This window comes from Peromyscus eremicus, chromosome 5, assembly GCF_949786415.1.
Source record: "Peromyscus eremicus chromosome 5, PerEre_H2_v1, whole genome shotgun sequence".
Classification (NCBI taxonomy): Eukaryota; Metazoa; Chordata; class Mammalia; order Rodentia; family Cricetidae; genus Peromyscus; species Peromyscus eremicus.
Window position 1 is genome coordinate 66194523 of NC_081420.1, and position 25721 is coordinate 66220243.

The 25721-nt window shown below is 39.8% G+C and overlaps 1 protein-coding gene across 4 annotated transcripts in view; it reads left to right on the forward strand.

The window, feature by feature from the left end:
* Positions 1-393: 393 nt before the first annotated feature.
* Positions 394-25721, forward strand: part of Slc39a12 (solute carrier family 39 member 12) — an 84025-nt gene continuing 58697 nt past the window's right edge. For all 4 annotated transcript variants that reach the window (XM_059262448.1, XM_059262449.1, XM_059262451.1 and 1 more), the window contains exons 1-4: positions 394-654; positions 12251-12532; positions 16663-16870; positions 22178-22347. In XM_059262448.1, coding sequence (XP_059118431.1) covers positions 394-654; positions 12251-12532; positions 16663-16870; positions 22178-22347 — 921 coding nt within the window. The remainder of the gene's footprint in view (positions 655-12250; positions 12533-16662; positions 16871-22177; positions 22348-25721) is intronic.

A 25721-nucleotide genomic window follows, 5' to 3' on the forward strand; every position in this document is an offset into this window, starting at 1 on the left:
ACTGACTTCACAAATTTTTTTTTAATTTTTTAGTTTTTTACAGTGGTGTGTCTCACTCCAGGTCCTTTGCCAGGCACTGCCTGCACACAAGGGAAATGTGCCCGCTTCTCAGCATTTAACTATTTGTGGATTTAGTGTTGGTCCAGTTTCCTGGACACTGTGAGTTGGGAAGTTTCCTGGGTGGTATTTGGGATTACATGCTACATACAAACCCCTGTTGTTGCCGCTGCAAATCAGCTTAGCCACCCAACTAGTGAGACCTTTCAAACATGTTGCAGGCACAATAATTGAAGCCTTTACCTTTCCCTTTCCACCACAGAAATTCCTCTGGTTGTAGGTTATCCTGTGCATAGCCTCTACCCCAGGCCAACTCAAGCCAAAGGAGGAGTGGACATGTGCTTCTGGACAAATCTCCCGGTGTTGATGGTGCTGCTACCACCCTGTTTCCTCAGCCTTGTTTCCTCTACTGAGACGAACAAAGACCTCACTCAGGATACGAGCAGCGCTGGGAGTCAAGGCCTACTAGAAGTCTTGAGGGTCCTCTCTGCCGGTGACCACCAGTCCCTCAACCATCCACAAAGCCTCATCAAAATTCTGGTTGAGAAGACTGGGTGTCCACAGAGGACACAAGAAATGCAAGGAGACTGCAAGCTGGTTAGTAAAATAAAGAGGGATTGGGTGCTTAAAAAAAGTTGGAAAGAGAACAGTGGATCTCATAGAGAGCATGTATCACAGTGAATGGCATACAAATCTCTTCATACGCAAGGGGGAAATTTAGCGTAGCATGATGATGTCTGGGTTATGACAACCCATTCAGCATCCTGCAGGGAGCATATCAAGGCAAGGGATTGTTTTATTATTGGGAAAATAATGCTTAAGCTTTCTGCACCCTTTCTCCTTTAGAGGCACTGGCTTGCTGGCATGCATGTTCAATCCTTCCTCCTTTCTGCTTTTCTGAGATCGTTTTCATTTTTTATTTTTTAAGCCTGCAGTAAACATGCATGATGTTAGACAGAGGCGATTGCCTTTTCATGAGACAATCACAGCATTCTGGCATTTGTCTCACATTCAGCTCCTGGGTCCCTCTCCTGGATACTAATGGTGTTTTCTGAGTTTGTGTGTGTGTGTGTGTGTGTGTGTGTGTGTGTGTGTGTGTGTGTGTGTATGTGTGTATGGCAGATAGTTAGCACCTTGGCTTAGGGAGAGAAATGCTGAGTTTAGAGTCGAAACTGGACCCATGCCTCCCAAGGCCTGTTCCACGGCCTGTCATGAAGCTTTCATTCTAACTCAGCAAGTGAACCGACCCTTGTCTACTCACCAGAAGCAGTTGTGCCAGCCCCATGGTTACTCCATCGAGGCTTCCTCCTTCCCAGACTGAATCTTGACTTGCCTAGGATGTTTTTGTTTGTTTGTTTGATTTGTTTTGTTTCTTGAGACAGGGTTTCTCTGTGTGGCCTTGGCTGTCCTAGAACTCACTTTGTGTAACATGAATTGTAAAAGGTCTTATAATAAAAAACCCAGAGCCAGATATTGGGTTGAGAGCTGAAAGACCAGAGCAGCAGAACAAGCCAGGCACAAGTTCTTACCTCTATGAAATCCTCAGTCTAAAGAGAGTGAGTTCCTGTTTCCTCATGCCTTATATATCCTTCTGTGTCCTGCTATATTACTTCCTGGGATTAAAGGCGTGTGCCACTGCCTGACCTTTATGTTTAATTTAGTGGTTGGCTCTGTCCTCTGATCCCCATGTAAGCTTTATTGGGGTACACAATATATTACCACATTTCCCCTTTTTTGTCTAAAATAATAGAAGAAGGCTATAACTAATATATGAAAAACTATATACAATAAGTATATACAATATATACAGGCAATAAATACATTTGCATTTGCATTTGACAAATTCAGAGAAAATACTCCATTATCTATCCTATCTTTGTGAATCCAAAAGATTGTATCTAATTCACCTTCTATCCTAATTTGCATTACCAACCCAAAACTGTCTTTTGATGTCTTTCAAACTGACATACTTTACACCTCTTTAGTGAGTTTCTTTTCTGAAATTTTTAACAAGGAAAACTGTAACCTATCTAATCTTCAACTCCTTCAGAGACTCAGGAAGGAAATAATATTAACTAAGTAAACAGGAAGTACAGGCCAGCAACTTCCAAAAAATGTGAGGAATAACAGAAACAGCTGGCTGCCTGCACAGTCACCCAAGGTTCCTTTGCAACATTAGGGCATCCATCTTCGGCCTACAGGCCTAGCATACCTGACAGACTTTTCTGTGAAGCAGGATTTTCTAAAGAGCCTTCCTACTCTGTATTGGCAAGGATCAACAGTCCTTTCTTTTGTGTCCTGCTTGTCCATTTTGGATGGCATACTGTCAGCAGTCAATGTAAGCATGCTTTATTGCCCAGTGGCTAACTTTTGCCACAAAGAAAGTAAACTCCATATGGAGTTTCTTCAATGCCCATCATCTTCTCTGAAGTAGATTGGTATTGCCAAGAGCAGACATGTCTCACATTTATAAAAAAGAAAAAAAAATCTATGTTATTAAAACATCTTAAATGTCATATTCTATAGATTTCTGAAGTGTTTGAAGATGATCTGTCTGTCTAAAATATATTTCTCTTTAACCTTGAAAACATACCTAATATGACTACAAGTTTGATTGTAATGATTAACTATTAACTTGTATTTCTTATATCCTAGTTAGTAGGCAATAATAACCTTCAAGGACTAGCAGTTTACATTGCATTGTTAAATGAACTGTGTAGGTACAATACCTTGAACAAGATTAGAAATATATGTACAGTATTTTCTAACAAAATCAATCTCAAATTTGTATCAATATACAAATTTTGTATACAATAAAAAAATCCAATCCAATGTAAATTATTTAAAACTAGTAGTTACTTTTTAAAAGTAGATTCAATTATCTACCTTTTTATCTTATCATATCTATATCCTCCCCTTTTTTCTTTTCAGAGTAGATTCAATAATCTACCGTTTTATCCTATTATTTCTATATCTTTTTTTCCAGAGTAGATTGAATCGTCTACCTCTTATCTATATCCTCGTTTTTCTTTTTCTTTTTCTTTTCAAGAACCCCAATTCTAATTTCCTTTGGTTAGCTGTTTTTTTATTTCTTCACCATTATCAACTAACAACTTGTAAACAACCATCCTAAACAATGACAATTATCTCTAACCCATTGAAAGACCAAAAACCACCCACCCTACCCTTGGAAATGTGGGTGTCATTTTCTTAAAATTTACTTCCTGCTATCTGGGGCAAAGACATATTTAGGGCATCTTGAAAAGAAAATTTTTGAGTTAATTGTCAAGTCCTGGGAGAGTTAGCTGTATCATTTGTCCAGTCTCTGCATAATGGGAAAGTGCAGGGCTTGTCTCTAGTCCTTGATCTAACAGTCTGTGAGGCTGAATCATCTCAGCTTAGCCACCTTGAAACTGTCCTGAGCAGTTTGTAGTCCAAAACTGATCTTTGGGTAGTGTTTCTCATCTTAGTGGTATTATCATCGTCCTGATGGAATTGTCGTTGTGGGACCCCATCATCTTTTTGGAGACTTCAAAGTCGCTATTAGGCATAGTCATGGTTCCCTGCAGAAAACTGATAGAGACTCAAACTCAAAATCATGTACAGAAAGCTAGATGAAGCCTTTTTTCTAAAATTAGTTAGTACTCTATATGACCATTAACATCAGGACAATAGTCCCTGTTGGGCGCCAGATATAACACGAATTTTAAAAGTTCTTTTAATAAAAAACCCGGAGTCAGATGTTGAGGTGAAAGCTGAAAGATCAGAGAAGCAGAACAAGCCAGCCACAAATTCTTACTTCTATAAAATCCTCAGCCTAAAAAGAGTGAGTTCTTGTTTCCTCATGCTGTATATACCTTTCTGTGTCCTCCCATACTTCCTGGGATTAAAGGCGTGTGTCACACTGCCTAGTTCTGTTTCTCTCATGTAGCCCAGTATGGCCTTGAACTCACAGAGATCCATATGGATCTCTGCCTCCCAAGTGATAGGATTAAAAGTGTGTGCCACCAATGTCTGGTCTCTATATCTAATTTAGTGGCTGGCTCTGTCCTCTGATCCCCATGTAAGTTTTGTCGGGGTACACAATATATCACCACAACTTTGTAGACCGGGCTGGCCTTGAACTCACAGAGATCCACCTGCCTCTGCCTCCTTGAGTGCTGGGATTAAAGGTCTGTGCCACCACTGCCCAGCAAATGGGCTTTAAAAACTCTCTCCAGATTGCTGTAACATGAAATTGGTGGGGACTGAGAATCTGTCTGTCATTAGGGTCTTTGGGTGTCATGAGAGGAGGTTCATCAAGTCCCACTATGGAGGAGAACCTGCGTCTTAAAACAACTGTCAACACAATCCCTCTTTGTGACCCCATTCAAGACCAATGAAAATTTTAAGGAAAAACTTACAAATACATAGATAAGTTAAAACATAAACAAGTAAAAAAGAAGCGTGTAACTGCTTCCAAAGTAAGTTGTGACTGGCTTTCTCAAGCCAGCTGAGTTCTAGGCTAAGGATGAGGTGAGTGAATGCATTTCCCAGTCACTTATTTCTGGTTTTGCCTTTCTTGTGACAGAAAGGGTCTTGCACAGACGAATTTTTTTCTCTGCTCTTTGTGAATGGTAAATATTTCCACAATTATTAAAATGCTCAATGGTTCCCAGAGGAGATATGTTATAATAATAGGCAGCTCGTCTGTGATGACATTAATAGATAAAGATAGTAACAACAGACATCCCACTGGAAATAACCAGGAGTCATATCTTATTAATGTCCACTGAGAATCTGCTCTGGGACCATGTTTGTCTTCAATGACATGAAATGCCTTATTTAAGGTGGTTGAATATTAGGTTTGCTGGGTGAATTGTTCCTCATGTTTGGGGCTGAGGAGGAGTGGTTGTTTTATGGGTTTTTTTTTTTGTGTGACATTATCAAGGATTTGGCCAATTCGGCTTCCACTTGAATTATATTTATTCCTGGGCTCTGAAATGCTCAGTCTGAGAGTGTTGCGTGTGCATAGCTGCTCTTCCTGTTCTCTGGGAAACTGAGGAGGAGGAAATGTGATAGGAGAGGGCTTGATCCCCCTCAGCGTTCCTTCTGTAAGAAGCCTAAGCAATGTTTTCTTGTCCTTCGTGAAAAGCCAGTGGAAAAAAAATCACTCAATTTCACAGTCACTCAGGTTCTCGCTCCAACCACAGGGTATGGCTCGTTGTTGAGTCTCTTCACTCGTTTTAGACATCTTGTTGACAGGTGAGGCAAGATACTCTGTAGTAAAGCATAAGAGCAAGAGGGTGGGTTTGTATCTCTCAGTGTCTGTGAAAAGAAAGACTCAGGTTGGTGATGCTATTGAATTTGTGAGAAGGAAAATGTAAAATAGGATTATAAAAATCAATATGAGGTCTCTGAGGGAAGAGGCACTTAAAAATAAAACCATTCAAGTTGTAGTCTTTTTAAATGAACAGTTTGGTCCTCATCCTGGATTTCTTTATTTTATTTATTTCTCTATTTCTTTGTTTCTTTCTTCCTTTATTTATTTTCCCAGAGCTGAGGACCGAACCCAGGGCCTTGTGCTTGCTAGGCAAGCACTCTGCCACTGAGCTAAATCCCCAACCCCGGCTTTCTTTATTTTTAAAAGTGAGAATAGTCGGAATATTTTTGTTTTTCAGTGCCGGGAAGAATTGAACCTAGGTCTTCATGCATGCTGGGCAAGAGCTCGGCCAACTGCCCTGTATTTCTAGTCCCTAGAATAGAGTTTTAATGGACTTACAGAGTGATTAAGTAACCCCCATAGAATAAACCCACTCACAGTGGAAATCAGGATCCTGCATACCTTCCTGGAGGGGAAATATCTCTGTTCTGGAAATTTCTAGCTGTTGAGGCATATTGAACTTCCTTTTCTAATCCTTAGTCAAAGGTAATGAATCTTCTCTGGGATACCGCTATAGCAGTGGTTCTCAACCTTCCTAAAGCTGCAACCTTTTAATACAGTTCCTCATGTTGTGGTGACCCCCAACCATAAAATTATTTTCATTGCTACTTCATAACTGTAATTTTGTTATTGTTATGACTCATAATGCAAATATCCATGTTTTCTGATGACCTTAGGCAATCACTGTGAAAGGGTCATCCGGCCTCCAAAGGGGTTGTGACCCAGAGGTTGCTAACTGGTGCTCCATAGGATCACATGGACACAGATATATGTGCTGTTACATGGAGCTCACAATGTCTTCAGTCCCTTACAGTCTCTACTCTTCAAGGCAATGTGATCTTTTCCCAGAGTCTCTGGAGCAGTGACATTCCTCAGAAACCCCCTCCCATTTACCCCAGATGTCCCCCCTGCCCAGCCCCATCTGTCTCAGATGCTTAGGATTTTAACTGAATTTTTCAAGCAGTTTTCAGACCCTTTCAAGGCTATGACCACTGTTTTAAGAAACCCATTTTTAGTTCATACCTGCTCCAACCCCCAACTCATTGTTGTAACTTTGATGTATGTGTTGGGTTAGTTTATCTGAACTCACTTCTATCTCTGTTAGTCAGAAAAGCCAGAGGTTATAGTGCATCCCTGCCCCCACCCAACACCCTTCAAGCTCTTTGGCTGGGAAAGGAAGTGACGTAATTTCCTTTTTAAAAAGGTACCTTATGAAGGTCTAGGGATTTGAAAGAGGTTAGTATATTTACCATTAACTCCAAATCAAATTTAAACATGGGTGGATTCTCAACTTCTAAAGTTTTTTTTCTAGCAGATAGCAACTGTGTTTTCTTTTTTAAAAGATGTGTTTGTTTTTTACTTTTCATGTGTGTTGGTATTTTGCCTGCATGTACGTCTGTGCACCACATGTGTTCTGTGCCCACAGATGCCAGTAGAGGATATCAGATCCTCTGGGACAGGAGTTACTGACAGTTGTGAGCTGCCATGTGGGTGCTGAGAATCCATTTAACAGAATCTCTGGAAGAGCAGCTAGTGCTCTTAACTGCTGAGCCTTCTTTCCTGCTACACACATGTCAACATATATTCTTTGAACAAGGTAGTTTTCATAAGAACAATTATTTAAGTATATCACATACCTTGGCAATATTTTCTACCAGTACCCTCTCCTATCTAGTCTTACTATTCCCACTAACCACTTTTCACTTTTCCATTCCCAAAGTGACTGATTTTCTCTTTCCCAAAGAGCCTCCTTCTACTTTCATGTCATCTGTACATACATACATACATACATACATACACACACACATACATACACACATACATACATACATACACACATACATACATACATACCAGAAAGAAAAAGAAAAAGATAGATAGATAGATGATAGACAGACAGACAGATAGATGATAGATAGATAGATAGATAGATAGATAGATAGATAGATAGATAGATAGATAGATAGATACAACAAGATGCAAACATATTTATCAGTTCTGAACCTGGCTTTTTTAACTGTCTCTCTGCTATGAATATCAAAAGCTCTCATACTGCTCTCTGTGGCTGCAGTTCTCACCTGGCATAAGCAAGCTGAATTATGCATTAGAAGGAGGCAGTTTGACTTGACTTCAGTGAATGATAGGCAATTACCACCAAGATCCTGGGTAGGCCATTGAGCTTGTAAGGCGAGCCCTTGCTTGGAGTTTAATTTATCTTTCCCCCAGCTTCATTTCTTTATGAAGTCTTTAAAAATGAATTCTCTGAATTTGCATTTGTTTTTTCCCTTTAAACCTATGCTTCCACCTGACAGGATTTAAAGGGATATTAATGGATGATTCCCAAATGAGGCTTTTCTTCTTTAACACCTAATATTTTAAGCAGTGTGCGGCCTTGGGTAGATTTGATTCCTATGAGATGGCAATATTTGTAAACTTTTGTTAAACATCCTCTCCCAAATACAACTGTGCCAACAGCTAAATGCTTCAATCACAACACTAAATCAAGTTGTGATGAGTGGGGAGTTTTCAGCCCCTTTCTCCCTATCACCAAGCCTAGTTGCCTAGGGGAGGAATTAACATTATTTTAAGCCTCCCATAGCTTTGTTTCTTTCTACAGAGGCATTGCTCTCTGTAGTTTCTCTAAGATATAATTATAAAAAAAAGTTTTTTTTAAGCTTATTTGATCCATAGTTATATTTTACTACACCAAGCATCTGAAAAATTCAGGCAAAAGCTAGGTAACTCCTATTTGGTCTTATCACACAAAACAAGACACTTCTAGAACTGGCTTGAACTTTTTAAAGTAAGAAGGAAGCTAACTTTGTCTCCCATGTTGTGTGCTTTGAGCTCAGCCATTCTACAATACCTGTCTGTGCAGTTTGGATGCATAGTCCACTCTCTGCTGCCACATGCTACACACTCTGTACTAAACATCAGGGAGGAACCAGGACTGGCAGGAGTCTCAGGCACACCACAGAGTATTTGGAGTGGCTGCTGCATATGCTCCAGTGTGCCTGTTGACTACATGTGATTGATATGGTAGCCTCACGCGCTTCTTAGACCCAGTGTTGCTGGCAGCTTTTTACTGGCCCAGCCCAGTACAACAACAACCTTCATTGAGATGCCCATTCAACCTTCTACACCATCCTAGTCTTGTCATCACTGACATTAGACTCTTCAATACCCTTTTGTCTCTCTCAACTTACCTCTCTTCCTACAAAGTAGGAAGGACAGAAAATAATTTGTTAAAGGACTTAAGATTTATATAACTAGATGTGTGTCTTTAAGCAAGTGACTTAGCATCTGTTAGATCTGTTTATAAGTTACACTATGAGCAAATATTTTTCATAGGAGAGAAATTACACGTTTGATTCAGTTCAATATCCTTGCATATTAAAAATTATCTACTAATTTATTAACTATTAAATAATGGAATGATTGTTATTGTAAAATAAATGCTTTATATCATATGGCTATATTTGGTGAATTATTAAAGATGTAGAGAATATTTTTTCATTAAAAAATAATAGAATGGAATTTCTAACCTCAAAAAAATAATTACACATGAGGCAGAGGCAGGCAGATCTCTGAGCTGGAGGCCAACCAATGCTATACAGTGAGACTTTGTCTCAAAAAAAAAAAATAAAGAAAAACCTTAACCACTGTGCAGTACATTTTCCAGCATTAGCTAGGTTATATTCTGAGGAACACCTGATGTGTGAGGTGCTTGTTGTGGTGTTAGGCACAGCATTGTCACTCCATCATAAGTAACACTATCTGCAGTGTGGCTACACACGGTTGTTTAGGACACAGAATAGTTTCATCCTGATAGTTTCAACCCAGCTACTTTTCATGTCTTGGTTTCGGCATTATCATCAGCCACCAGTGCATCTATTCACTGTAGGAAAGGGGCTACTTCCCGAATACAAAGGGTAGCTGTGGCTTCACACTGAACATGGATTTTCACGTGAACTCTGTGTCCTCAGAAGTTGAGTTGTTGAGGAAGTAGACTACAGAGTATGTGGCTTTGGGAAGGACACTTTCATGCTCTGCTCTGAAGATGGATGTCTGCAGTGTCTTCCTGATGTGTATGGCATGTACTATCTGTGACCCAGCATGTCACATGAACCATGGTATTAGAACCTCTCAATCTTACACTTCAAAGAACACATTAAAAGACCCTGAGGTAATGATCCCCACAGTGGGATGAACCTCCCTGAAACTTGAGACAGACATTCCCCAATGTTTCAGCCTGGGGCTGTTGCTAGGCAACAGAGCTGCTTCTCAGATACTGAGAGAACTCCCCAACTGTCTCTGACTATAGCTTTCCTCTTGTTGAGAAAGCTTTCCAGCCACAATTCCTGTCATTTTTTTCACTGTCCAATGATGTTACTTTGAACCCCTTAAGTCATGTGACTTTCTCAAATTAGAGGATCTACATTTCTCTGTGGCCTGTGGACAGTGCATCAGAGTATAGGGTAAAGAAGTCTTTCCATCCAGCCTTGAAGGGTTCTGAGACTACATCAAGTGACTTTAATAGAATAAAGACAGATTAACAGGAGAAAAGTGTGTAAGTTTTATTTGTATTGATATTTTATGTGGTGAAGACAGCTACCCCAAAAGACAAGCATGCCCCAAAGAAGTAGGGTATATATACTACTTTAACAACAACAAAACCCCAAAACAATGAATTGTGGAGCTGTGACAAGAGGAAGGAAAAATGGCTTAGGGATAGTAAATTGTGAGGACTTATTAGGAAATATCAAAAGGAAACTAAATGATGGTAGGGATGATTTGGTCTATACAGATCAATAGGATTGTATCAGTTCCTTGGGATAGGAATGTCCTGTTCTTGGTACATAAAGGACACCCTTCTCAATGGAAATTTAGCCCTCACTTTTCGGAAAGAAGGGAGAGGGCGGAGAGCACTTTCATATCCCAGGTGCCTTTGCCTCAAAATTGTCACTACGCCCAAGTGATGTATTTTAGGGACAATATGTTCTGATCCCCTTCAATGGAAATACGGTTGGCTGTAGCTAGAGTTTTCCTAACTGGCCCACAGTCAGGACAAATCTCTCTAACCTGCCAGTCCTGCAGCAGCTCAGACCCAACCAAGTAAACACACAGAGACTTATATTGCTTACAGACTGTATGGCCATGGCAGGCTTCTTGCTAACTGTTCTTATAGCTTAAATTAATCCATTTCTATAAATCTATACCTTGCCACGTGGCTCGTGGCTTACCGGCGTCTTCACATGCAGCTTGTCATGGTGGTGGCTGGCAGTGTCTCCCCCACTCAGCCTTCTACTTCCCAGAATTCTCCTCTCTTCTTGTCCCGCCTATACTTCCTGCCTAGCCACTGGCCAATCAGTGTTTTATTTATACAGAATGATATCCACAGCATTTGGCAATTCTCTTAGGTAAGAATAGAAGAAGGCCAGGGGATCACTGCACTTTTAATACCTCCTAAGTACCAGGTTTTGTGCCATGTGCTGAAAAAATACCTGGAAAGCTGACCAAATAAACACTTGTCCTTGTTGGAGAGAGACCAAATACACAAGTTAACAAAAGAGTTTTATAATATAGTACTGTGAAGAAAATGAGATTCTAGAAATGTGCTGCCCAACACAGTAGATATAGCTACACATAACTATTGAATACTTGAATATGACTTATATGAGGTAAGATGTGCTGGTAAATGTACACTAGATCTCAAAAACTTGGACCTCCAAAAAAAAAAAAACCCCATAAAATATCTCATTAGCCATTTTCAACTTTTTGATTACATGCTTAAATAATTGTATCTGAAATATGTAAATTTTGAAAAGTATTAAAATGAGTCTCATGTGTTTATTTTCACTATTAAAAATGTGGCCATCTAGAAAATTTCAAAGACATATGTGTCTTGCATGCTGTTTCTATAGAACAACATTGTGAGGGACAATGCAGATTGAGAGCTTTGTGGAAGGCCTCAGAAAGAGTGACATTTTTCTTTGTTTGTTTGTTTATTGTTTTTTGGTTTTTCAAGACAGGGTTTCTCTGTGTGACAGCACTGGCTGTCCTGGAACTCATTTTTCAAACCAGGCTGGCCTTGAACTCACAGAGTACCTGTCTCTGCCTTCTGAGTGCTGGGATTAAAGGCATGTGCCACCACACTTGGCTAAGAGCAACATTTTAAGACCTAAAAAATTAGGGCATCAAGGAGACCTCTAAGACAGTGCAAGGAGCTTGATGTAACTTCAAAGACACGGAATCACAAGAGCAGAAGTTTAGAGAGACGGCAGAGAAAGAAGAAACGAGGCAGAAGGGACAGTATCGATGAGAGTTGGGCCAAGGAGAGATTGGATTGGATGCTATGTGGAACAGAGCAGCTTTTTCCCCCAGTGTTTGAGACAGGGTTTCTCTGTGTAGCCCTGATTATCCTGGAACTCAATTTGTAGACAGGCTGGCATCGAGATCCACCTGCCTCTGCCTCCCAAGTGCTGGGTTTAAAGGTGTTCACCACCATGCTGGGCCAAGGAGTTGATTGGTTTTATGCAAAAGAGCAAATCAACATCTTGAGGACAGAGAGGCCACTTTTACAAAAAAGGGTCCCCAGGAGGAGATGATGGTCAAGTAAAAGTCTCACCATGACTCAGTCTTTGGATGTAGTTGCTAGGACTGACTGCCTTGCCCTCTATTCACAAGGCACAAGCACTTGAGAACTTGTGTGGATCATATTCTGGAGCTGTGTGCAAAACTTGGCTTTGTCTCCCTTACTTTCCCCCACAGTGTTTGGAACCAGATGTGCTGTTACTCACAGCTGGCGGGGGTTTCGAGGAAGAACTTAGAGAGGAGGTAGTCCAGAGAGTTTCTCTCCTCCTCCTCTATTACATCATTCACCAGGAGGAGATCTGTTCTTCAAAGCTCAACATGAGCAACAGAGAGTATGAATTTTACCTGCATAGCCTGCTGGGCCTCAGGCAGGATGAAGACTCCTATTTCCTTTCACAGAAGGAGACTGATGACATCTTGGCTCTCACCAGGATGTACTTTGGCACGTCTGGTAGCCAGGTAAGAAGTGAGGAACTGCTGTCTGTACTCCTGTTGAGGTGTAGGCTGGGACTTACTTATGTCACTTATTCCTAGGACATGGTTGGACTTCTAAGAGAGGAAGGTATTTCTGTTTTTTTTTTTTGTTTTTTTTTGTTTTTTTTTGTTTTTTTTTTTCCGAGACAGGGTTTCTCCATGTAGCTTTGCGCCTTTCCTGGAACTCACTTGGTAGCCCAGGCTGGCCTCGAACTCACAGAGATCTGCCTGGCTCTGCCTCCCGAGTGCTGGGATTAAAGGCGTGCGCCACCACCGCCCGGCTGGTATTTCTGGTTTTAACTACAGGATAGTAAGTGACATAATTTAAAATTCGAAGTGGAAATGGAATGACTAAGTAGAGGATGACTTTTAGCCAGAAGCTGGGTGGGTGGATGGGTAGGCAGGCCAAGTGACAGGGCAGTTCTCATCTCCTGAATAACTATGACTCAAAGATTTTGGTCAACGTCCAAGAGATGAACGATCGTGGTGGAAGGCCATGTGTCTGTCTTGGCTTCTGGCCAGGGACGAAGGCAGGAACAATTTAAGAGATGTATTTATCATCAGTGATTTCATTGATGAAATAGCTTGCAGAAGCTTTACTTGCAACAGTCAACCCCAAACAACACCCCTCTGCCACTTAGCATTTTGTAGCCATGCACATGCTTGTCATGTCCTCCGTGCCCCTGCCCAGACCCCACTTTTGGGAAATGGCACCTGTTCATCTGTTGCCTTCATTACTGTTCTAGGAAGGCTGGCCTCTCAAGCACGCTTTAAGTTTCGGCACACAAAGGTATCCGAACATAAAGTTTATTATTATTATTATTATTCTCATCATATGCAGCTGGGGAAGGGCCTCATGGGTGAAGTGCTTGAGGAACAAACATGAACACCTGAGTTTGGATCTCTAGCGCCTCTGTAAAACCAAGTGTTTCAATTACTCCTGGAATCCTTGGGGTTGGAGGGACACAGGCAGATACTTGGGACTTGAGGTCAGCTTGTCTAGCCAAAATGACAAGCTGCAGGGTTCAATGACAGACACTGTCTCAAAAAATGAAGGTAGAGGGCAATATAGGATGATAACTGATATTGACCTCTGGCCTCCGCAGAGGTCACACAGGCCACATAGATATTTACACACATATACATACACCACACACACCCATCACCATCATCACCATCCTTACCATTATCACCATCATCACCACTATCATCACTATATTGGGGATTGAGCCTAGGCCTTTGTGCATGCTAGACAAGCACTCTACCACCAAGCAATACCCTCCACCTCATAAATCTTGAGTCATATTTCCAGAAGGGTTTATTGAGGATCCATACCACACTTTGAAGAGTATAAACATTTGTTATAAAATAGTGGCCGTGACTTTTCTCTCTTTTGAATTATTCATTGATTTATAAAAACAAGCTTAATTCTCAGTCTCCATTCTGTTGTTGAAAAGCCAAAGGTCTCTACTGTCCTAGTCCAGAAGCACCCCTCCAACAGGCTGCAGATGGGCTGACTATCTCTTCTTATTGGTATGCAATGAAGAACATATTTACTAAGCACCTTGCAAAGGTCTTTATGGCACCTCTAATGCTGTGACTATCAATCTTCAGCCCATTGTTCCTGTTTCCACAAAGGTTCTTCGATGGAATTCAATTTTTAGCCTGAATGAGATGTCCCTATATGTAAGATCTTCATTGTAATTTCTCTATGATATAATATTGGCTTGAATTACTCACTAGGATTTAGGCAATCTTGCACATTTACTGTCTTTTGAGACAGATTAAACAGAAATGGAAATCTAGTAATTAAAGGCAGATGGTGTTTAGCAGTAGGTTTCTGGTTATGCTGCACATACAGTCAATGTCCAGACTTTCAGTGTTTGTAAGATCAAACATTTTTAGAGAATAAGATCACAGTACATAGAAAACTACTTTTTCCATGTGGTTAACAAGAACTAAATTACTATCATGAACCTTTTCTAGGTTTTAGGGCAGTGATCTTCCAGACATATCAATGTCTGTGTCTCCTGGAAGGGTCCTGGAACCTATTTACCCACAATTACCTAGGTAGTTAGTCAGTCCAGACTTGGCAGAAGGCTGTTGACATCTCTTTACAGGCTGCTGATTTGTCCTAGACAGCACTACACACCAGCCTACTGCTCACATTCCCAACTTTTAATCTGCACAGGTCTGAGCTTCCACAAGTCAGCCCCCTAGTAGCCATCCCAGTGGTCCTCAACAGACTTCCAGGGGAAGTATCTTTATATCTTAGAGCCCTCATCCAGTCACACTCCAAGATCAGAATATAAACATCACCCTGTTCCTTCACTCTCATGTGCACAAGGAACTATGTTTTATTGTCTTTGATCAATTCCCAGTGCTCAGGAGTTCTTTCTGCTGTTTTCTGGGTCTATGGTAAACATACATGGATCTGTTCATAGCTCATCCTAGCACTATCTCTTCATTGAAGATAGGTATTCACTACATTCTAAGGACTTCTTGTGTCAAAACAGTGGCTGGAATTCTCTTCTATCCTCAATAGAACCTTATGACTATAATGTTTTCCTTTTCTTTTTTTCCAATCTCTATAAAAAATTCACGCTGGGCGGTGGTGGCGCACGCCTTTAATCCCAGCACTCGGGAGGCAGAGCCAGGCGGATCTCTGTGAGTTCGAGGCCAGCCTGGACTACCAAGTGAGTCCCAGGAAAGGCACAAAGCTACACAGAGAAACCCTGTCTCGAAAAACAAAACAAAACAAAAAAAAAAAAAAAAGAAAAAATTCACTGTGAGGGTCATACTGTTGTATCTCGAATTGTTCCTTTCACTCATAGTACTTCCCAAAACTTGTCAAAAATGTGATAGCACTGCTGGGGATGTAGCCCAGAGAAGAGCACTTGCTTAGCCTATGTGAGATCCCATGTTTCCATTACTGCTGTAAATAGATGTCTGCCTAGAGGGTACCACCAGATCTCAGAGAGAATAACTCCAATAGGCTGTTCTATTCCTTCTCCAACATCACAAGAATTGAAGGTTGACACAATAATTTATGCTTGCATCCTCTTTGGATGAACCAGATCACCCAAGTTCATTGATAGTGGGCTTATCATAGTACACTGCACATAGATATTTTAATAAATGAGAGAGATTAACAATAGGATTTAAAGCAAAATTCCACCTTGTCAGATGGGCATAATTTAATCAGAAAAAACTAATACACACACACACACATACACACACACATACACAAGCATCTACATGTCCTGTGTTCCGTAAGAATTCATGATTCTAGAGTGTACCATATACTCAGTGTAGTGAATACACACTAAGCTTGGGAGTCAAGGCTGATGTAGAAGTAAAGGTGGTATCTTAGTTACTTCTCTGTTGATGTGATAAAATAGCTTGACAAAATCAACTTAAGGAAGTATGAGTTTATTTTGGCTCATAGTTCAAAGTACAGCCCGTCATGGCAGGGAAGTCAGGACACCAGGGACTTGACTCAGCTGGTCACACTGAGCCCCACAGTCAGTCAGAAGACAGCAACAAACACATGTAACCAGCCTTTCTCCTTTTCATACAGTGCAGAATCCCAGCCTAGGGAGGGATGCTACATATAGTAGATGGGTCTTTCTACCACAGTTAACCTAACCAAGAAAATCTCCCAGAGGCACACTTAGAAACCCTTCCCTCAGGTGGTGATAAATCTTTTCAAGTTGACAATTAAAATTAATCATTGCAGGTTTCAGTGTGCCATCAAGGCTGGGATGCAGAGTTAAAAATTATTTAGTTTACAGGAGTCCTTGAATCTGGGAGAAAATTCACCAAGGGAAAGGATGCAAGCTGTAAGAGCAGGGGATCCCCTTGAAAACAGTGCATTTTTGAGACAGTCACCAGGAAGTGTAAATAACCGAGAGTCAAGAGGGTGGGATTAGATTTGAAAAGGTCAAATGTTCCCTAAATCGAGTTCCTTCTGGGATAGCAGAGTGACGACTGTCATTTCTACAAACCAATTTTCTTTTAGATGAACAATTCCTCATGCATTGGGGGAAATTTTAGAGGAGACTTATTGAATGTGACTCCAGAAGCTAACGTTTTCTCTTTGTTTTTGGCGTTAGTGTGTGGAAACTAAGACACTACAGAGGAAATCTGGTATTCAGGGCAGCGACGGTGCTGACGAAAAGACGCTTCCTCAGCTGGCCGCAACCATCCTTGCCCTGTCACTCCAAGGAGTTTGCCTGGGGAGAGGAGACCTGCCTTCCCCAGATGACTTCACAGACTACATTTTCAGTTTCTTGAATAGTACCAATTTCCTCCCCCTATCTGGTAAGGTTGTTTTTCATGAATTTCATTTGCAAGTCACATCTGTCTAATTAGTTGTGCCAAAACAAACAAACAAACAAAAAAAACCAAACAAACAAAAAACCAAAGGCTAGAGCATTTCGTTGACTGAGTTTGTTCAGGTCTGTTTTAAACACTGTTTTATCTTGGCATGTGATAAGAGAGCACAGATGGCCTCTCAGGGCAGAAGTCTATCGGTTGATGAAGCATAAACGTGAACGTGGCCCGTTTGTGTGGGGATGGAAACTGTGGATATAAAGTCAAATGGGCAGATTTTAAAACTCGTCTTGAGAACTAACTAAATACTTTTTCCTATTTCACCCCTAACATTGGGCCTGAGATGGCAGAGCAGTGTAGGATGATGGAATGGTATGAAATGGTTCAAGAACAGGGTAGCAGCTTGCATGTAATCATGAAAGTAAGCCATTTGTGTTTAAGCAGAAGTAAGCTTGTATGTTATTCATCTACTTCTGATGACCAACATTTGGAGGCTCTGAGATGAAACGCAATGTCAGGAAGGAACTCTGAATGTTCATTTTGTATGTTTCTTTGCATTTAGTAAGGAAAATGGCTTGAAAGTTAGTATCTGAAATGGTTTGACAGTTCCAATATCCGAATCCAAGTGTCTGTAGGTAGATTTTCTTTCTAATCTCATTACATAACATCACCAAAAAATAATCACTTCTCAGTATTAGAGAATGTTGAATCACATTTTCCTGAGTTTTAAAACTATTCTTATTATTTTTTATTGAATTGGGGTCCAGATAAGACCCACAAAATGAGCTAGGAAGTTGGATCAGGGGGTGATGTGCTTTCTGTGAAAACGTGAGAAGCTGAGTTGAGGTCCTAGTATCCAAATAAAGCCAGGAACAGTAGTGATCTGTGAGCCCAATGTTCCTATGGCAAGATAGTCAGACAGAAGAATCTCCCTGAAGCTCATGGGCCAGCTAGCCTGGCATGCACAGTGGGAACAAGAGACCTGTCTCTACCAAAGTGGACTGGCACCTTAGACTTCCACATGTGTGACATGCACATATGTGCCTATACTCAAGCAGGTAAGTACACACACACACACATACACACACACACACACACATTAAAACTAAAATCAATAAAATATAAAATGTTGGTAGATTTCTCATTTCCTTTACAAGTGACATTTATCTCCACCCTCATTCTGTCTATTTTATCACAAATTATTTTGTTGGGGGAGTAAAGGGGTTTTGTCCTGTGGATCACTGATTGCATTCAGAGTTAACCTGAACTTTCATGCACATCCTGTATGCTGGTGGTTGTATATAGAGATTGGATTCGTTTTCAGGTATTTAGTGAAGAACACCATTTTATGGTTGGTGACTTCCACCCAGAAGACTTAGAATATTTGCTTCTCTTCTGTATGAGGTTCATAACCTTCAGACGATTGTCTAAATTGGTTATTTGAAGCTTATAAAATGTGTCCTGATGCTCTCATTATGGCCTCCTCTCTGCTCTCTGGTTCTTTTGATCTCCATTGGAAGAATTCAGAGGAGAAACACAGTATAGAAGATAAGCAGAGTTTATTTTATAGTAGAGGAAGGCACATCCTGAAGTGATGACAGTAGTCAGTAGACAAAGGGCCATTGTGAGCAGAACACCCACAGGGTGAGAGTAGATGATGGCCAGGGACAGTTGTGTCAACCTACCTTGTAGGTAATTTTTGTATTAGTTTTAAGACTGGAATAGACAGCTTCCCATGGGGTATTTTTTTACCTGTCCAAGTGATTGAAAATCCCATTTGAATTGACCCTGATGGGAGAGGGCTGTGGTCTACCCTTGTTCTTTATCAGGATGCTTCCTGACAGATGGTAAAGTTAGGAGGTTTGGAGTCATAGAACCAGGTTTAGATAGTTATCAATTCATGACTTTTTGAGAAGTTTGGAATTTCACACTCTTCTCCCAATTATCACTCCAATCCATTCTTCTGGCCATGAATGAGAGTTTGTAGTTTCAGACCTTGCTATTGTAAGCTGTACACCTCTGGTATCTATCCTTCAAGTTTGATAATATCTAGCTACCTATTTCTTGATATTATAATTCTATAAAGGAAAAAATTTTCTCCCACACCAATTTCGTTTTACTTGGGTTCCTTTTATTGCATATGTATCTGTGTGTGAGATGTATGTGCATGCATGGTCATGTGTGTATATACACATGTGTAGTATATATATGTGCATATGGAGGTCAGAGGTTGATGTTGGGTACCTTCCTTGATGGCTCTCCACCTTAAATGTTGAGGCATGGTCTCTCACTTAAACCCAGTATTCACTGATTCAGCTAACTTGCCCTGGGGATTCTTTGTCTCTGCCTTCTGAGTGAGCTACTCTACCTGACTTGCATTTTCTTGAGTGCTGGGGATCTGAACTCTAGTCCTCTTGCTTGTATGCACTGCACCATCTCTCCCACTCTTGGCTGATGTTCTTAAAGAATAAATTATTTCCAAGATTTTCCTGGCTTGTTTGTAGATTATAATTAACATTACTAAATTGTTGACCCTGAAAAACACTGCATGCAGGCACTTATATACGTGTGTGTGTGTGTGTGTGTGTGTGTGTGTGTGTGTGTGTGTAAATACTTGGAGAAAAATGACAACTATAACATGTTACATATTATATCCAGTAATAATATATCTTTCAACTTTGTCATGCTCACATGGGTGTTTTATTATTTGCAAGACATGGGTCTTCAGATGCCTCTTTTTGTACTTATATTTAGGCAGCCTACTTTCTTCCTGGTCGTCTTAAATGAGATTTTCTTTCATCGTGTCTTCTGATTGATGCTTATACAAGTGAGAGCTACTGACTTTTTTAGATTAACTTTGTAATCTGCTCCACTAAAACCATTGTTTTCACAATGCTTTCTGGGGAGTTTCAGATATATATTTGTATCATTGCCAAGCAGTTATAGCTTTGTCTCCTTCCAGTTCCTGTAATTTTGTTTGCTCTCTCATCTACCTGCCTTAGTTAATGATTGAAGCACAGTGTTAAATAGTATTATGGGTGACCTGTGTTCCTACAGTTCTGAGTTTGAAAGAAAAGACTGTAATACTATTTCATTAAATTTATATTTATAAATATATCTATAGAATCTCTTATATTAACCTATAATTTCATATTTCCAAAACTCTTCGTTTCTTATAATAAACTTGAATAAACTGGAAATTTTACCCAAAGGAAGGTTTGAGTCATTGCTTTTCAGCCTGGTTAATTTCATTCTGGGTTTGTCAAGATGGCTCAGTGGTAAATAGGTCTCACTGCTCTTTCAGAGGACTGGAATTGTATTCCCAGCATCCATATCAGGAGGCTTGCAACTTGCTTGAAAATCCAGCTCCAGGGAACCCAATGCCCTCTTCTGGCCTCTGTAGGCAACTGTATACACACATACATACTTAGGCACACATATACATATATGACATATATACATATAAATACAAATAAAACACATCTTTTATAAAAATAATGTAATATATTTCTTGTCATATATGTTCACCAACAAAGAATTCTCTCATTTACTGTTTACCAGGATGTTGTTTCTTTCTATTTCATTTTGAGGGGTTGTTTGGGTATAAAACCATTGATTGACAATTGTTTCTTTCAGTTCTTTGAATATGTCATCCTACTATTGGGTGGAGGGTGGAGCCTTCATTGTTCAGATGGGAAGTCAGCTATCTGCTGCCCCACATATACAAATCACTTTAGCATGTGGTCTTGCAAGATTTTATCTTAGATTTTCATCAGTTTGACTATAATGTATCTGAACATGGATGTTAGCGTATTTAAGTTGCTTTGTGTTTAATAAGCTTCCTGAAAATAGGAATGAAGATTTTTATAATACACTTGGGAAGTTCTTGGCCATTCTCTTCATCACTTTTATTCCTGTTATTCTTTGTCTCTCTTTCTGTGGCTGCCAATCCATGTCTGTTGATAATAAGTGTTGTTTTCTAGGTCTCTGAAACTTATTTCAATTCCTTCTTTCTCTATTCTTCAGCAAGGATTACTTCTGTTACCCACTCTAAATGATCAATGATTTTTACCTTCTGCTTTCTCACATATACTGTTGAGTGCTTTTTGTGATTATTTTTCAATTTTATCTCAAAACTACACAATATCTATTTGGAACTTTATGTAGTTTTTTTTCCTTCTTATTGAAAATTTCTTTTGTCTAGTTTATTGCCATGCTTCACTTTAATTATTTAAATACGATTTTCTTTAGTTCCTTAAACATACTTTTGCTAACTGCCTGAGGACTTTGGGACTAAATCCGACATCCAGTTATATCTAGAGTTGCATTCATTGTTTTCTATTTTTCTTCAACATAGGTCACACTTTATCAATTATCTGGAAAGCTCATAATACCTTTTTTGTTGTTGAAAATTGGTCATTTGCAATAAAATTACTTGGTAAATTTTATATAACTGAATATGCTGTTTAGGAAAATTTTGAAGACATTTTATTCACAGGTAAGAAGAAGAGTGATGCTATATAAACTGGCTATTTTATTTAATCATTCTCTGTATAATAATTTTAAAAGCATAGAAATGAATTGAGGAAACTTAACTGTAATATATGTGTGCCATTAAGAGCAGAATTTAAAATAATAGAATCTAGTGAACCTCTCTGACCTTATCTTAATTTCATTTATTTTCTTTGTTTTGCATATACATCTAAAAGGAAAGCATTTTGATTGACTTTAAATTTTTAATTTGAATTTTTATTACATTATAGTTATTTTATGTGTATATATGTGTGAGTGCATGAATATGTTTATGTGTATACGTGTGTGCCCACGCATATGCCACAGTTCATAAATGAAGGTCAGAGCAAATCTTTTTGTAGTTGGTTCTCTCCTTCTACCACTCAGGACCCAGGCATCAAACTGAATCATCAGGCTTGGCAGCAAATGCCTTTACCCTGAGCCATTTCTTTCTCCCCTTCATTATAATTTTTTATAGCAAATAAAACACAAGTCTCAATGAAACATATGTCCACTAGCTACTCACTTTTATTATTTATAGGATATAAAAATGTAGGGTTTTTCTGGGAAGACTGTTCATCATCCAAGTTTAGCCAAGGTCTTTTGAGGGCATCAGCACCCACACAAAGTACGAATACTCTTTAGCTTTGTTCCAATATAACCATTTTCAGTAGAACCAAGTTTATCTTGTAAAACGTCTGAGCTGTAGCCATGGAAATTGTGACTATTCTAAATGTGACCTGTCTATTCCATGTGACACCAGATTTTATATGAAATTTCTAGGACTAGATCAACTCCTCAACATACTCTTTACCAGAAGGGCCTGTGCCAAAAAGGATCCCCTCCATCAACACCAAAGGAAACAAAACACGACAATATACAGTTGGGGAGACCCTAAGACACCTACAGCAATGGAGAAAGAGTCCAGTGATCCTTCTGTTTCCTGGGATCAGGTATTTTCATTTTTTTATGTTATCATTCTCTATTGCTGAAGGAAGTTGATAGTTCTGTCAGAATTATTAAACTCTTATGAAGATACTATACATTTTTCTTTAAAGTAGTCTATCTCTGTGGTATGTTCATGGTTTTCTTTTCTTTTCTTTTCTTTGTAAGTGGATTTCTACAGACATAGAAATAGAGCCAAAATATTTAGGGTTTCTCTTAGGTCCATATTAAACATATAATTAATTTAGAAAAGATACACTAGCATTTAATATGAGTTGGTAGTACCTTGGCATGAAGAATACCACACTGGGCGAAGATAGGCTTAGCCCTGAAGACTCATACAAATCAGTGGAGGATTTAAATATTACATAAGTCCCAATAATGATAAGCAGACAGCCTAAATTTAAGATAGATTAGGAAGTGATTCCTTTGTGCTTTGACTAATGGAAGCATATTTGTATAATAGATTGTTCCTTTCAAGTGGTTCTGGTGTTTCAACTTAGGGCTAGGTAAATACACTATCTTTGAACTACATCCTTAGCCCTTTTAAAAATTTTATTTCTTTTTCTTGACATGTATGTGCATGCATGTTTGTGCATACCCATGTGTTTAGAAGCCCAAGAGGGTAGTGGAGTCTTCCTGATTGATTGCCACCTTATATATTGAGGCAAGGTCTTTCACTTGAATCTAGAACTCACCAGTTCTGCTAGTGCCGCAAACTGGTTTGATCTGGGAATCCCATCTGTTCTTGTAGTACACTTGAGAGTACAGGTGGGTTGCCATGCCTGCCCAGATTTCGTGTAGGTCCTGGGGATCCAAACTCTGGTTCTGACACTGACGTGGCAATCATTTCACATGCTGGGCCATCCCCCGACCCCTAATTTTTATCTTGAGACAGAGTGTCACTAATTTCCCCAGTCCAGTCTGAATTCTCTATGCAGTTCAGAAAGGCCTTGCACCTTCAAGGCTCCTACCACTGCCTCCTTAGTGACTGGAATCGAAGGCTTTGCTGCTCTTTGTGGTGACATGCCACAGTCAGCTCATGAGCAGATACATTCTTAAGACACACATTTCACTGTTTCACACATGAGTCTTGAGAAGCGCATTAGGAAACAAATTTCTTTAATCTCAAGAAGGCCAACATTGTTCAGACTTCTATGGTAGAATCCTTTTCTGCCTAGTTCATTAAAATGTTCAGAAGTTAGCATTTCATGGTAATGGCTCACACTTATTGACTATGTACTATGTGTTGGGCATGGGATTATATTATTTCATTCATATGGAAACTTTTATGTAGGGCTATATTTGTATTATTTATACAACTTTATAAGAGTTGACATGATCAATGGTGTCTAATGATAAGCCACAGAGCTAGTAATTGCTTAATTTTGCAGAAACAGGATGTGTACGTAACTTGGTTGATAGCATATTCTTGGTTCTTTATTCTATTATTGTTTAGGAAATGTTATTTAAGTAAGTTAATTACTTTGTTATTTTTATCTTTAAAAAGCAGCACTATTGTAGAACACAATTTACACACACACACATACACACACACACACACACACACACACACATGTATATGCACACACATATTTGAGGCCCAAGGACAGAATGAAGGATTCAGTTCTCTCCTTCCATTGTGTGGGTCTCAGGAATTGATTGAACTTAGGCCTTCAGCCTTAGGGGCAACACCTTTACCCACTGAGCTACTTGGCTGGCCCCATGACTTATATTTTAAAGATATAAAAGTATTTAGATGTTCCTGACAATACTGGATGTTGTACCCACAGATTATGAATACATTGCTGTGGAATATCACATATTCTTGCTACCATGTCTTTGAAAAAGTCATTTTCTAGGCTCGAAATGTCCCTTAGCAATAGATCACCTGCTTAATGTGAGTGAGGCCCTGGATTCAATAACCATCATCTCTTCTTGTTTTCTATCACCTCTGCTAGGCATACAATGTGTCTATAAGACTTCACTTTTCCAAGCCATACCTATGGTGTTTACCCAAAGGTGAAAAGCATTTACCTCCAAGTTAATCTTTTCACATCCCCTTTGTGATAGTTTGAATGAAAATGACCTCTATAGGTTCATAGGGAGTGGCACTATTAGGAGTGTGGCCTTGCTGGAGGAAGTGCGTCACAGGGTGTGAGCTTTGAGGTTTCAAATGCTCAAGCCAGGCTCAGTGTTATTCTCTCTTCCTGCTGCCTTTGGATCTGGATGTAGAACTCTCAGCTACCTCTCCGGCACCATGTCTGCCTGTATGCTGCCATGCTTTCTGGCTCTGATGATAATGGACTAAACCTCTGAACCTGTAAGCCAGCCCCAACTAAATGTTTTCCTTTATAAGAGTTGACATGATCAATGGTGTCTCTTCACAGCAATAGAAACCCCAACTGAGACACCCTTAGAAGCTACTTCAGTATCAGTGCAACACAGTGCTGTCCCCCACTAAAACAACTGCCATCTTCATGAGACCAGCTATATCTCCTTGCAGAAGGTCTTCAAAGCTATCGATCATTTCTGTTGACATTCTCACATAGAATGAGAGAGTTTGGAGTGTCCTTGGACCCTCACCTTTGTGTCTAGCCACTCCTCCCAGGCATTTGCATGCTATGTTGCCATAACCAGATGTATTCTGTGGTTTGGGGAAGGGGCTAGAGCATATAGGCTGTGGAAGACTGAGGGAAGGGGAAGGAGACTCCATCTACTTATCCATGGGACAGCCATCATCCAAGCTGGGTGATGTCATAGCCTTTTCTAAACCCTTTGGCTCATCACCATTTATTGTTTGCATTACAATGTTTACCAATGCCCAAGTTACCCAGAATTGTACCAGAATGTGTTCTCCTTGTCTATGGACTTCCACTATATTTTCCTTAATTTGATATCCTATTCTGGGATCTAGAGTGTGCTTTCCAGGAAACTAAGGATTAGATTCTGTTATTTAGTCCTAGCGTTTGTGAGCTGGGCTTTATACATTGCTACACCACTCTTTTTTAGGAAACAATGTATCAACTCACTACGGGCTGGTTTTCCTACTTTTAGTCACATATTAATCCCTGCTTACCTCCTTTTACAGAGGTCCTTGCATCCTCTCTTAGCTGATTTGGAGACCACTTGTCAACTTTCATGGACCTACGTAGATCTATTTGTGAGACTTGGGATTGGAAGATCTTAAAGAATGGGCTGGACTACAGTCTAATGCTGCAGACGATTTTATTTCAGTTTCTTTTTTCTTTTTTGGTTTTTTGAGACAGTGTTTTTCTGTGTCGCTTTGGTGCCTTTCCTGGATCTCACTCTGTAGCCCAGTCTGGCCTTGAACTCACAGAGATCCACCTGCCTCTGCCTCCTGGGTGCTGGGATTAAAGGC